Source organism: Pongo pygmaeus, chromosome 20 (assembly GCF_028885625.2).
Source record: "Pongo pygmaeus isolate AG05252 chromosome 20, NHGRI_mPonPyg2-v2.0_pri, whole genome shotgun sequence".
Taxonomy (NCBI): Eukaryota; Metazoa; Chordata; class Mammalia; order Primates; family Hominidae; genus Pongo; species Pongo pygmaeus.
The window spans coordinates 62,446,193-62,460,816 of record NC_072393.2 but is presented as its reverse complement, the minus strand read 5'-3'; the positions used below and the strand labels follow the sequence as shown (position 1 = coordinate 62,460,816).

Genomic DNA, 14,624 nt, shown 5'->3' with positions numbered 1-14,624 from the left:
GGCTAACATGGTGAAACCCCATCTCTACTAAAAATACAAAAGTTAGCTGGGCATGGTGGCATGTGCTTGTAATCCCAGCTACTCAGGAGGCTAAGGCAGGAGAATCACTTGAACCCAGGAGGCAGAAGGTTGCAGTGAGCTGAGATCGTGCCACTGCACTCCAGCCTGGATGACAGAGCGAGACTCCATCTCAAAAAAAGAAAGAAAGAAAGAAAGAAAGAAATAGAGACACACTCTATTGAAGTGGTCCCCAAGTAGAAGACAAGTTTTCCATGGACCAGGTGGCGGGGGATGGTTCTGGGATAATTCAAGTGCATTACGTTTATTGCATACTTGATTTCTATTATTATTACATTATAATATGTAATGAAATAATTATACAACTCAGTATAATGTGGAGTCACTGGGAGCCCTCAGCTTGTTTTCCTGCAACTTGATGGTCCCATCCAGGGGTGATGGGAGATGGTGACGGATCGGGCATTCGATTCTCAGGAGTGCACAGCCTAGATCCCTTGTATGCACAGTTCACGAGAGGGTTTGCACCCCTATGAGAATCTGATGCCACTGCTGATCTGACAGGAGGCAGAGCCCAGGAGGTAATGTGAGCAATGGGGAGCAGCTGTAAATACAGATGAAGCTTTGGTCGCTCGCCTGCCACTCACCTCCTGCTGTGTGGCCCGGTTCCTAACAGGCCACAGACTGATACCTGTCCACGGCCTGGGGGTTGGGGACCCCTGAGCCAATGGTTTGTGTCTGTTTTTTTATTTTATTATTTTTTTTGAGATGGAGTCTCAATCTGTCACCCAAGAGTGCAGTGGCGCAATCTCACCTCACTGCAACCCTCTGCCTCCCGGGTTCAAGCGATTCTTCTCACTCAGCCTCCCAAGTAGCTGGGACTACAGGTACCTGCCACCACGCTCGGCTAGTTTCTGTGTTTTTAGTAGAGACAGAGTTTTGCCATGTTGGTTCTGATTGTAGAAGAAACACTGGACATGGTAACTTAAAATCTGCCTTGCCTTAGCAACTGAGCAGCTCATCCCAATCCATAGCCCATTTTTTCACCAGGGTCTGCTATGATGCAGGCACATACCAGATTCTCCTTCCTCCAGATTCGCCTGTGTTTCTGCCACATTCAAGTCCTCTGGTTCCAAGGTAGGCAGAATGGCTGGAACAGAAAAAAGGAGGCTGTTCCGCAGGAATGGTAAGATCTTGGTAGCAGGGAAACAGCATGGAGCCAATGGCCTTTTTAGGACAGAAGTGGCCACATGGCTTAAGAGTCTCATCCTCTCACCACCTTGGTACAGGGAGAAGAAGATCACCTAGATCTATCTCTATCACAGCAATTATAGGAAATGAGAAAAGATGTTATTCTATGATGCATTGAGTAAGGTGTTCAGTAACATGTTATAAATGGATAGCCCCACCAGACACTGAGGGAGAAATATACACACATACTCATACACACATATGTGTATGTAAAATCCATACACAGTTTAATATCTACGTAGCGGTGTATCTATACGTCCAGTCGGCCTTTCATTACCATGGGATCTACATCTGTGGAATCAACCAACTGAGGATGGAAAATAAACTAAAAACCCAATAAAAATACAACAATAAAATAATACAATTAAAAAACCAATACAAGGCCGGGCACTGTGGCTCACGCCTGTAATCCCAGCACTTTGGGAGGCTGAGGCAGGAGGATCGCTTGAGCCAAGGAGTTCGAGACCCGCTTAGGCAACATAGCAAGACCTCGACTCTACTAAAAAAATAAAAAATAATTAGCTGGGCGTGGTGGCACGCCTGTAGTCCTAGCCACTCAGAAGGCTGAGGCAGGAGGATCACTTGAGCCAAGGAGTTCGAGACCAGCTTGGGCAACATAGCAAGACCTCAACTCTACTAAAAAAATAAAAAATAATTAGCCGGGCATGGTGGCATGCCTATAGTCCTAGCCACTCAGAAGGCTGAGGCAAGAGGATCACTTGAGCTCAGGAGGCAGAGGCTGAAGAGAGCCATGATCGTACCACTCTACTCCAACCTGGGTAATAGAGTAAGACCTTGTCTCAAAAAAATAAAAAAACCCAATACAGGATAACAACTATTTACAGAGCATTTACATTGTGTTGGGTATTATAAGTAATTTAGAGTGATTTTAAGTCTGTGGGAGGATGTGTATAGGTTCTATGCAAATACTATGCCATTTTACATGAACGAGTTGAGCACCCATGAATTTGTTCAGTACCCTTGAGGGAGAGCCTGGAACCAATCCCCCATGGATACCAAGGAACTTCTAGCTTAATATCTATGTATATGTGCACATATGTGTACATACACGTGTATATCTCTACATGCACATACACATATAGTCATTGATTCTTGTTATGTGTGGTAGTTCTCGTCTATAAAATTCTTGTGAACACCAAATTCACTAATACTGAACCATTGCTCCCAGGAAAACACAAGGTTTGTTTCCTGCTAGTCTCTGGTTACAATATTTTCATCGACTGATCAATATAAAAACTTGTTTTACATGTATTTTTGTTTAAAGACACCTTATTTAGTATATATTGTTGATGAATTAACATTGAGCTCATGGTCAACCACACTGATAAATCTTGCCTGAAGGAAGCTCAGCTAACACGTGTATTTTATCCCTAAGGCACAGCACGGCCTTCTTGCCCTGAGGAACATGGAAAGGCACATCAGCACTAGTTTTGGGTACCATTTTTATTTTTATTTTTATTCTTATTTTTTTTTGAGACTAAGTCTCACTCTGTCACCCAGGCTGGAGTGCAGTGGTGTGATCTCAGCTCACTGCAACCTCTGCCTCCTGGGTTCAAGCGATTCTTCTGCCTCAGCCTCCCAAGTAGCTGGGACTACAGGTGTGCGCCACCACGCTGGGCTAATTTTTGTATTTTTAGTAGAGATGGGGTTTCACCGTGTTAGCCAGGCTGTTCTCAAACTCCTGACCTCATGATCCTCCCACCTCAGCCTCCCAAAGTGCTGGGATTATAAGCATGAGCCATCGTGCCCGGCCTGGGTACTATTTTAAACAGCAAAACCACCAACTCAAAGCACAAAAGTGTGGCACCAAATAGGCGTGGAAATGACACCGGCTTACAGGGTGAGAGCTAAAGCCAGAAGGCAGAGCGTCACCTTGTTTGACCTCGGCTAGGGGGTCAACTCGATTTTTTTGCTGCGTTGCTGTCTGGAAATGATCTTGAAACCGCTGTAAGTATTGATTTGGGGGTTATGAATACATTTTAATGAGCAGGCACATTCACGAATACAGAATCCATGAATAATGAGGATCAACTGCATATGTGTAGCTCTGCGTGTGTGTGTGTGTGTGTGTGTCTGTGTTTTTCTTGAGATGGAGTTTTGCTTTTGTCACCCAGGCTGGAGTGCAGTGGCGTGATCTTAGCCCTCTGCAACCTCCGCCTCCTGGGTTCAAGCAATTCTCTTGCCTTAGCTTCCCGAATAGCTGGGATTACAGCTGCCCACCACCACGCCCAGCTAATTTTTTTTTTGTACTTTTAGTAGAGACTGGGTTTCACCATGTTGGCCGGGCTGGTCTCAAACTCCTGACCTTGGGTGATCCACCCACCTCTGCCTCCCAAAGTGCTGGGTTTACAGGCGTGAGCCACCATGCCTGGCCTCTCTGTGTATTTTTCATCAGGTTAGTAAATATTAACATTTTCTGTTTAACACTAAGATTTTCTCTACCACTGGGTCATGGGGTTTCCATCCCCTCTGATTTTCTTTTCCAGTGACTCTCTCTCCCTTTCACACGATGAGCTATTTCCTCCTGTGTTAGGTTTCAACCTTAGCATCATTTCCTCAAAGAGGACTTCCTGGGCTGCCTTATCAAAAGAAAGTCCCTTTTCACAATCAATTACTCTCTAGCCATCTAATATTTGAGCACCTATGACATGCTAGATGCTGAGCCAGCTGCTGGGGTGCCAGTGGCTAAGGAGACATAGGGCACCCACTCTCCTGTTGTTTATGTTTAAAATTGTGGAGCTGACGTCTTCTCCATTCTTACTGATGAGACTGACTACTTGTAAGATCAGCTATTGGGAGAGGCGGGTTCACATCTCCTATCACGTTTCTGGATTGGTGTATATTTCCTTTAATACAGTAGTTTCCCCTTCTCTGCAGGGTCTATGTTCCAAGATCCCTGGTGGATATCTGAAACTGTGGATAGTACTGAACCATGTAGATACTGATTTTTAAATATACATATCTAGGCCAGGCGTGGTGGCTCACACCTGTAATTCCAGCACTTTCAAGGCCAACATGGTGAAACCCCGTCTCTACTAAAAATACAAAAAAATTAGCCGGGCGTGGTGGTGGGTGCCTGTAATCCCAGCTACTCAGGAGGCTGAGGCAGGAGAATCGTCTATACCTGGGAGGCGGAGGTTGCAGTGAGCCAAGATTGTGCCATTGCACTTCAGCCTGGGCAAGAAGAGCGAAATCCCATCTCAGAAAAATAAAATTAAAAAAATGCCCGTATGACAGTCTTTGCCTTTGGGTTAGATCCATTATCTTCCTCCACTATTTGCATTCTTGCTCAGATGACCAGTAAGTGATAGGGGTGGCGACTAGAGCAGTTTAGCTGCCCAGCAGCCAAGCCCACCTCCATTTATCCACCAGATCAACACTCACCATTTATCTCTCTGCGTACTAGAACACACATTTTATCACAGTTCATAATGGCAAAGATGTTCAAAGTCACATCCCAAGCTCGTCGTCCAGGGAAACGCTCTATCAAGAGATGAACCACCTCTGCCCAACTGGCTGTCTTGACCTGGTCCCAGGTGATGGGCATGGTGCCAGCACTGAGCTCATTCAGTAAGAACTGCTTGAACCGTTGTAGCTCCTTATTGCTCACATTTCTCATGTATAGCATGACCCCATTTTCACATGGGGAGCCGGGGTAGCAAGACAATGTCCAGGGTGGAATATGAGAACTCTGAGTGGAGGAGGATGAAAAGGGAATGGGGGTGTCAGAGGGTGGATTCACATCACTCATCTTTAGTCAAGGCAGAGAACACCTCAGTGTCCACGATAAAGACAACCGATAGGAAGAGAGAAACACGAGACCTGTGGAGACATAAAACAATAAAACAAGAAGATGAAAACACCACCCAAGAAGACAGATTCATGTAATGCTTACTTGGCAGGTATTCTGCATGCCAGGTACTCCCATTACCTCCTTTCCTCAAAGATTCTCTGCCCTGTGGAAAAACTGAAGATGCATTGAATGTTTGGGATTAGTCCATTAGACTAACGGATTGTTTGTAGTTTTTATTCTCTATGCCTTCTTTTGGGGAAGAGGCAAGCAAAATATCAAAGCCTTCACAAAAGGTTTAGCAAAAAGAAAAATTAGAAGCAGGTAAAATAATTCAGTGAAGCTAAAATCTAGAAAATATGTGGTTGGTTAGAAGGCTCCCTTAGATTAAAAGTGATCTCAAATTCAACAAAGTTTTTATTCTTAAAAAATGGATCATGTATTAGAGAAATGCAAATCAAAACCACAATAAGATGTCATCTCACACCAGTCAGAATGGTGATTATTAAAAAGTCGAGCAATAACAGATGCTGGTGAATTCGCAGAGAAAAAGGAACACTCATACACGGTGTGTGGGAGTGTAAATTAGTTCAACTACTATGGATGACAGTGTGGCAACTCCTCAAAGACCTAAAAAGAGAACTACCATTCAACTCAGCAATCCCACTACTGGATATATATCCAAAGGAATATAAATCATTCTATTATAAAGACACATGCCTGTGTATGTTCATTGCAGCACTATTCACAATAGCAAAGACATGGAATTAACCTAAATGCCCATCAGTGATAGACCGGATAAAAAAATGTGGTACATAAACACCATGGAATACTATGCAGCCATAAAAAATAATGAGATCATGTCCTTTGCAGGAACATAGATGGAGCTGGAGACCATTATTCCTTAGCAAACTAACACAGGAACAGGAAACCAAACACCACATGTTCTCATTTATAAGTGGTAGCTAAATGATGAGAACACATGGACACATAGAGGGAACACCACACACTGGAGTCTGCTAGAGGCTGGAGGGTGGGAGGAGGGAGAAGATTAGGAAAAATAACTAATGGGTACTGGGATTAATACCTGGGTGATGAGATAACCTGTACAACAAACCCACCCCTATAACACGTTTGCCTATATAACAAACCTGCTCATGTACCCGTGTATCTAAAAGAAACGTAAAAAAGAAATAAAAAAAAAAAGGATCATGGGTGTATTTTTGTCCCCCCTGCCCCAACTTCCAATAATAGTTTATTATTTATTTATTTATTTATTTACTTAGAGATGAAGTCTCACTCTGTTTCCCAGGCTGGAGTGCAGTGGTGTGATCTCGGCTCATTGCAACCTCCGCTTCCCGGGTTCAAGCGATTCTCTTGCCTCAGCCTCCCAAGTAGCTGGGATTACAGGCACCTGCCACCATATCCGGCTAATTTTTTTGTATTTTTAGTATAGACGGGGTTTCACTATGTTGGCCAGGCTGGTCTCAAATTCCTGACCTCAAGTGATCCACACACCTCAGCCTCCCAAAGCACTGGGATTACAGGCATGAGCCACTGTACCTGGCCAATAGCTTCTTATTTAACACTTCTCCCTCTCATAACTTATGTGACAACTACACCTCTGGATAAACTTGTTTAATTGACTCAGTCCTCCCTTGGGTCCAGAGTAGCTGGGCTTGGTCCCAGGACAAAGGTGATGTGCTCCTGGGTGGCTGACTCTTGCTAGTGCTCCTCCCGTCCAGTGGGTGGCGTTGCAGGGAGGAGCCTAACACAGTCACACATTTTCTACCTCTACTTATTCCATGACCATTGCTGACCACGTTCCAGCCACAATCAGCTGCAGCTTTAAGAAATTTGCAGGACTGGCTGGGTGCGGTGGCTTACGCCTGTAATCCCAGCACTTTGGGAGGCCAAGGCAGGTGGATCACTTCAGGCCAGGAGTTCCAGACCAGCGTGGCCAACATGGTGAAACCCTGCCTCTATTAAAAATACAAAAATTAGCCAGGCGTGGTGGTGGGTGCCTGTAATCCCAGCTACTCGGGAGGCTGAGGCAGGAGAATTGCTTGAACCCAGGAGGCAGAGATTGCAATGAGCAGAGATCACACCACTGCACTCCAGCCAAAGTGACAGAGCAAGACCCTGTCTCAAACAAACAAAAAAAAAAAAGAAAAGAAAAGAAGAGAAATTTGCAGGGCAAGGGAGGATGTTGGCAATTACATCATCATTTTGCTTTACTTTCATTCACTGCTGAATGGAACATAAGCAGGGGGAACCTCTCTGAAAGGCCTTTTCACAATATCTACCAATCATGTGTGCACTGCCATGGAATCCAGCGGTTCTACTTCTAAAACTGCAACCTGAGGTTGGGGGTGGTGGGTCATGCCTGTAATTTCAGCAGTTTGGGAGGCCAAGGCGGGAAGATCACAAGGGCAAGAGATCAAGACCATCCTGGCCAACATGGTAAAACCCTGTCTCTACTAAAAATAAAATAAAATAAAATAAAATACAAATATTGGCTGGGCATGGTGGCATGCACCTGTAGTCCCAGCTACTTGGGAGGCTGAGGCAGGAGAATCACTTGAAACCAGGAGGGAGAGGTTGTAGTGAGTGAGCCGAGATCCCGCCACTGCACTCCAGCCTGGGCAACAGAGTGAGACTGCATCTCTAAAACAAAAACAAAAACAAAAAAGGCTGGGCGCGGTGGCTCATGCATGTAATCTCAGCACTTTGGGAGGCCGAGGCGGGCAGATCACAAGGTCAGGAGATCGAGACCATCCTGGTTAGCACAGTGAAACCCCGTCTCTACTAAAAATACAAAAACTTAGCTGGGCGTGGTGGCAGATGCCTGTGGTCCCAGCTGCTTGGGAGGCTGAGGCAGGAGAATGGTGTGAACATGGGAGGCGGAGCTTGCAGTGAGCCAAGATTGTGCCCCTGCACTCCAGCCTGGGCGACAGAGTGAGACTGTCTCAAAAAACCAAACCAAACCAAACCAAAAAAACCAACAAAAAACCTGCACCTTACAGATACACTTGCACATGTGAGATGGTGTGTGCACAAGCCAGTCCGTCTTAGTCTGTTTGGACTGCCGTAACAAATACCATACACTGGGTGGCTTAGTAAAAACAGACATTGATTTCTCACTGCTCTGGGGGCTGGAAGTCCAAGATTGCGGTGCTGGCAGATTTAGTGTCTGGTGAGGGCAGCTTCCTAGTTCATAGAGAGCACCTTCTTGCTATGTTCTCCTCACATGGAGGAAGGGGTGAGGGACCTCTCTGGAGGCTCTTTCATAAGGGCTGGAATCCCAATCATGAGGGCTCTGGCCCCATGACTTAATCGCCTCCCAAAGTCCCCGCCTTCTTCTACCATTACCTTGTTGGTTAGAGTTTCAGCTTGCGGATTTTGGGGGGACGCAGACATTCAGTTCGTAACACAGTCCTTCTGGATTCACTCACTGAAATATCCCACTGTCAAATATTATGCCAAACTCTATTTTTGGCACTGGGGATACGTTGGTGAGCAAAAGATACACAAAAAAATTGTTGTCCTCATGCAGCTAACATTTCAGTGGATGAAAATAAAGTGTAGGGGAGGAAAAGCTTTTCTCTGTCCCTTTATTGATCTTAGATTCATTGGCTGGAGGCTTGTACATTGGGGTCATGAAAGAGATTCACAAAAGCACAGCAAACAGAAGTTTATTTATGTGTGCATGCCCATGAGAGCACACTGATGCAATGGAAGACTGTACACACCATGGGAAAAAGGAGAGGCAAGAGAGAGAACAGGAAGTGAGAAATAGCCTGCTGCGATTTGTAAAAGGCTGACGAAAGGGATCACTGAAGCAGGGATGTCTCAGCAAAAGCTTGGAGGAGAGGAGGAGGTAAGAGGTCATGGAATGGGCTGTGTGGCTATCAGAGGAGTTCCAGACAGAAGGGCAAGGACCACCACCGTATGGCCAGGACGTGCCTGGAGCTGTTGAGAAACAGCAGGACCAGGGTGAGTGGAGGTGAATGGGCAAAATGAAGACAGTGGAGGTGATCTCAAGAGGTCACACAGAACCTGATTGGACTGGCGTGGGACGGCTATAATTTTTAGAAGGATCCTTCTGGCTGGCTCTCCTACTGAGAACAAGGGTAGGGAGCTATAGACATAATCCTGGAAAGAAGAATTGTGACCTGTTGTACTAGTGTGACAAATTTACCATGAATTTGGTGGCTTAAGACAACACAGTATTTTTTATTTTTTAATTTTTTTGAGACGGAGTCTCACCCTGTCTCCCAGGCTGCAGTGCGGTGGCGCACTGCAACCTCCGCCTCCCAGGTTGAAGCAATTCTCCTGCCTCAGCCTCCCGAGTAGCTGGGACTACAGGCACCTGCCACCACGCCTGGCTAATTTTTGTATTTTTAGTAGAGACATGGTTTCACCATGTTGGCCAGGATGGTCTCATCTCTTGACCTCATGATCCACCCGCCTCAGCCTCCCAAAGTGCTCAGATTTCAGGTGGGAGTCACCGCACCTGGCGGACAACACAGTATTTTTAAGATAAAACATTCAGTTAGGGAGGCTAGAAGCCTGAAATGGGCTAAGATCACTGGACTAAAATTGAGGTGTTGGCAGGGCTGTTTCCTTCTGGAGACTCTAGGGGGAGAATCTGTTTCCTGGCCTTCTCCAGCTTCTAGAAGCTACGTGCAGTCCTTGGATTTTTGCCCCTTCCTCCTTCTTCAAAGACAGCAGTGGGGCATCTTCTATCTCATTCCCTCTTCCCTTTCTAATACCCATGAACCAACCTCTCTTTATCCCTCCTCCCCGCCCCCCTTTCCATAAATACATACAGTTATCATGCATCAAAAAAAAAAATCAGGCCAGGCGCAGTGGCTCACGCCTGCAATCCCAGCACTTTGGGAGGCCAAGGCAGGTGGTTCACGAGGTCAGGAGTTCAAGACCAGCCTGGCCAAGATGGTGAAATCCCGTCTCTACTAAAAATACAAAAATTAGCCGGGTGTGGTCGTGGGCGCCTATAGTCCCAGCTACTTGGGAGGCTGAGGCAGGAGAATCACTTGAACCCGGGAGGTGGAGGTTGCAGTGAGCTGAGACTGCCCCACTGCACTCTAGCCTGGGCGATAGAGTGAGACTCCATCTCAAAAAATAAAATAAAATAAAATAAAATAAAATATGCCAAGGTGACATACTTTGGGGTGGCATATTTGGCACTCTCTAACTCTGATCCCTGCTTCCATGGTCACATCTTCTGACTCTGGCCTTCCCTTTCTCTCAGAAGGACCCTTGCGATTACATTAGACCCACCCAAATAACACAGGACCATCTCCCCAACCCAAGAGACAACTTCAGGCCGGTCACGGTGGCTCACACCTGTAATCCCAGCACTCTGGGAAGCCAAGGCAGGCAGATCACCTGAGGTCAGGAGTTCAAGACCAGCCTGGCTAAGATGGTGAAACCCAGTCTCTACTGAAAAAAAAATTAGAAAAATTAGCCAGGCGTGGTGGTGGGTACCTGTAATCCCAGCTACTTGGGAGGCTGAGGCAGGAAAATCGCTTGAACCCAGGATGCAGACGTTGCAGTGAGCTGAGATCACACCACTGCACTCCAGACTGGGTGACAAGAACGAGACTCTGTCTCAAAGGAAAAAAAAAAGAGGCAACTTCATCACATCTGCAAAGTCCCTTTTGTCATGTCAGGTAACGCATTTGCAGGTTCCAGGGATTCATAGGTAGACTTCTTTAGTGGGGTGGTGTCATCATCCTGCCAACCACAAATAGTCTTGCTGTGAAGATGAGCAAAGAGATGAAGGGTTGTCAGGAGACATGTGGTTAAAGGAAGATTTTCGGCAAGGTGCAGTGGCTCACACCTGTAATCCCAGCACTTTGGGAGGCCGAGGTGGGTGGATCACCTGAGGTCAGGAGTTCGAGACCAGCCTGGCCAAGATGTTGAAACCCCATCTCTACTAAAAATACAAAAATTAGCCAGACATGGTGGTGGGCGCCTATAATCCCAGCTACTCAGGAGGCTGAGGCAGAGAATTGCTTGAACCGGTGAGGTGGAAGTTGCAGTGAGCCAAGATCACACCACTGCACTCCAGCCTGGGCAACAGAGAGAGACTCCGTCTAAAAAAAAAAAAAAAAAAAAAAAATGGAAAGATGGAAATGCTGTGGGATGTACATTCAAGGGAGTAGAGAAGAAAAAGTAGTGTTGGCAAGTGAGGAAATAACAGCAGGAGAAGGGGGATAATTGAGGACACAGGCTGGGTCTGAAGCGCTCTTGGCAGGAAGAAGGTGGAGAGCACACGTCCAGATGCAGGTGGGTTGATGGGTCTGAGCAAGGGAGTTCCTGGCCTTTCAGAGAAATGAGGGACGGCAGAATACGCCACCCCTGAATATTCCAGTTTGTTGTACTCATTTTTAAAAATTGGTACATGATAATCGTACATATTGATGGGAAAGGCAGGTGGGAGGGTTTGGATGAAGAGGGGTTGGTTAATGGGCACAAAAATACAATGGATAGAAGGAGTAAGTTCTAGCATTTGATAGCACAGTAGCATGACTATAGTTCATAATAATTTATTGTACATTTCAAATGGACTATTTTGAGCTGAAGATACTTTAGAAGGAGCAGACACAAGAAAAATTCTCTGCCTTCCCTTGATTTGCCTAAATGCAAGACATCAGTTTGTAAAGGTGCTCCTTTTCCCCTTCTCTACCAGGAAACACAGAAGTTAATCACCGGAGACAAGCTCCAGACGCTTACAGCCGTGCAAGGGCGCCAGAAGAATCTACACAAGAAACCTTATGAACTAGCCCTCATCCTCCATTTTCTCCCCCATACATTTACCTTCTCACAATTTACCCCCCAGGAATTCGAGGTCTTTCTCATTTGTCTTTTCACTTCTCTAGGAATGTATTGTTCTGGCCAGGTACAGTGGCTCACACCTGTAATCCCAGCACTTTGGGAGGCCGAGGTGGGCGGATCACCTGAGGTCAGGAGTTCGAAACCAGCCTGGCCAACATGGCAAAACCCTGTCTCCACTAAAAGTACAAAAATTAGCTGGGAGTGGTGGCAGGCGCCTGTAATCCCAGCTACTCGGGAGGCTGAGACTGGAGAATTGCTTGAACCTGGAAGGCGGAGGTTACAGCGAGTCTGGGCGACAGAGTGAAACTCCATCTCAAAAAAAAAAAAAAAAAAAAAAAGAATGTATTGTTCTTTCGTTAGCATGACATATAAGCCTAAGTTCTAACCACCCCTTAGTGTTCTCATCACGGAGTGCTCCCCTGGGAATGCACACATAAACTTCTGTTTGCTATGCTTTTGTTAATCTGTCTTTCATGAGCCTAATGCACAGGCTCCAGCCAAGGAATCTAAGGTCAATAAAGAGAGAGAGAGGGAAAAGTATTTCCTCCCCTACAGAAGTATATCGGGATCATCTACACATGAAATAAGCCAAGCACAGAAAGACAAACATTGCATGTTCTCACATATTTTTGGGATCTAAAAATTAAAACAGGTCAGGCACGGTAGCTCAAGCCTGTAATCCCAGCACTTTGGGAGGCTGAGGTGGGCAGATCACTTGAGGTCAGGAGTTCGAGACCAGCCTGGCCAACATGGCAAAACCCTGTGTCTACAAAAAATACAAAAATAAGCCAGCTGTGATGGCGGCTGCCTGTAATCCCAGCTACTCGAGAGGCTGAGACACGAGAATTGCTTGGACCCGGGAGGTGGATGTTGCAGTGAGCTGAGATCACGCCACTGCACTCCAGCCTGGGTTACAGAGCGAGAACCTGTCTCTAAATAAATAAATATCACAACAATTGAACTCATGGATATAGAGAGTAGAAGGGTGGTGATCAGAGGCTGGGGAGGGTTGTGGGGGGTGGGGAGGAAAGTGGGAGATGGTTAATGGGCACAAAAAATTAGAAGGACTGAATAAGACCTTGTATTTGATAGCACAACATGGTGACTATAGTCTATGGCAATTTAATTATACATTAAAAATAACTAAAATAGTATAATTGGATTGTAACACAAAGGATAAATGTTTGAGGGGATGGATACCCCATTCTCCATGATGTGGTAATTATGCATTGCATGCCCGTATCAAAGCATCTCGTGTACCCCATAAATATATACCCCTACTATGTACCCAGAAAAATTAAAAATTAAAAAGCAGGCCGGGTGCGGTGGCTCAGGCCTGTAATCCCAGCCCTTTGGGAGGCCAAGGCGGGTGGATCACCTGAGGTCAGCAGGAGGAACCGCCATACTGTTTTCCATTTTCCATCCCCATCAACAATGCACTAAAGTTTCATTTTCTCCACATTCTTGCCAACACTGATTATTTTCCATTTTAAACATAGCTATTCTAACGGGTAAACATTTTTAAAAGATAAAAGTCGGTCATCTCCATCTGGTTCTGTGGTCGAGTCTTGATCACCCTAGAGTCCGTATAACTTTAAGTTTTGGTAAGAATTCTATCCCATGAATCCTTCTCCGTCCAGTTTACAAAGGAGAAAAGGGAAGTTGAACTAAGTAAATTCAGCCCAAGCTGTGACTGTTGGAAACCAGCAGGTGGAACCTGACCAAATTCCTAAGCCCACGAGCTGAGCCGTGTCAGTGACACATCTGCGTTTATTGAGAAGGAGTATTTGCAGAGGGGCAGTGTCAAAGTCAGTGCTGCTTAATCCTTGCGGCTTTCTTCTCTGTGCCTCGCGATTTCTTCTTCGTGTCTACAGCTATTTTGATTTTTTTTCTGACTACATCTGCCAGTGGCTACCCTAGACCTCTGGACACCTGGAGACCCCACACCATCTCTTTCAGGTCTTAGAATTTTGCTAGTGCTATGAGTCTCTTGGCCCTCAGACCCTCAGAGCTGAAAGAAAACTTGGGAATTTAGGACTCCACTTCGGGGTCAGGAAAGCTGAGTTTCAGAGATGGGCAAGGATTTTATGAATGAGAGCTGGTTATATTTGCAGTTGAATCTCCAGCTCTCACTTTTGATTTTCAATATGGGCCCACTGGGTGCGGCCAACTCAAGGGTCTAGCCATTGTAATGCAAGGAAGTTGATGATGAGGAAAAGAGTAGGTAGAAAAGAGAAGTGAACAAAACAAAACAAAACAAAGCTCACCTCTGCAGAGAATTATTCTTCCTGTTCCTTCCTGTCCCAAAGCGGAGATCGCCTGGTCTGCCCCACCCCCCAACCCTTATAGGTGCTGGGGAATTCAGGCAATTGGGACCTTCTCTTCCCATTGGCGGGGACTGGCTCACTAGAATTCCTCTGCATTGCACTGATTGGAAGGCATTCAGCTCCCTTGATTCAGAATGAATGGGCTGCAGGTCTTGATCCTACAGGTGCTTCCGATTTGTAAAGGAAACTCTTCCCTTGCCTCTTAGGTCTAGAAGAAAAAGCAACAGAAAATTACATGTTTGGAGAGCTTCCCAGTCTCCTTAGAAGGTTAACACCGTGTTCAGTCCGAAAGTGCCACTTCCCATTTGGAAACATCCAGAGTCGTTCACTGGCTCATCTTGTTTACATGTTCATGT

General features: G+C 45.8%; 1 protein-coding gene across 2 annotated transcripts in view; it reads right to left on the bottom strand.

The window, feature by feature from the left end:
- Positions 1–5,109, bottom strand: part of NLRP8 (NLR family pyrin domain containing 8) — a 39,393-nt gene extending 34,284 nt beyond the window's left edge. For both annotated transcript variants that reach the window (XM_054465613.1, XM_054465614.1), the window contains exons 1-2: positions 4,672–5,109; positions 1,091–1,165 (exon numbers count right to left, since the gene is read on the bottom strand). In XM_054465613.1, the coding sequence (XP_054321588.1) occupies positions 1,091–1,165; positions 4,672–5,038 (442 nt within the window). In that variant the 5' untranslated portion in view covers positions 5,039–5,109. The remainder of the gene's footprint in view (positions 1–1,090; positions 1,166–4,671) is intronic.
- Positions 5,110–14,624: the final 9,515 nt, after the last annotated feature.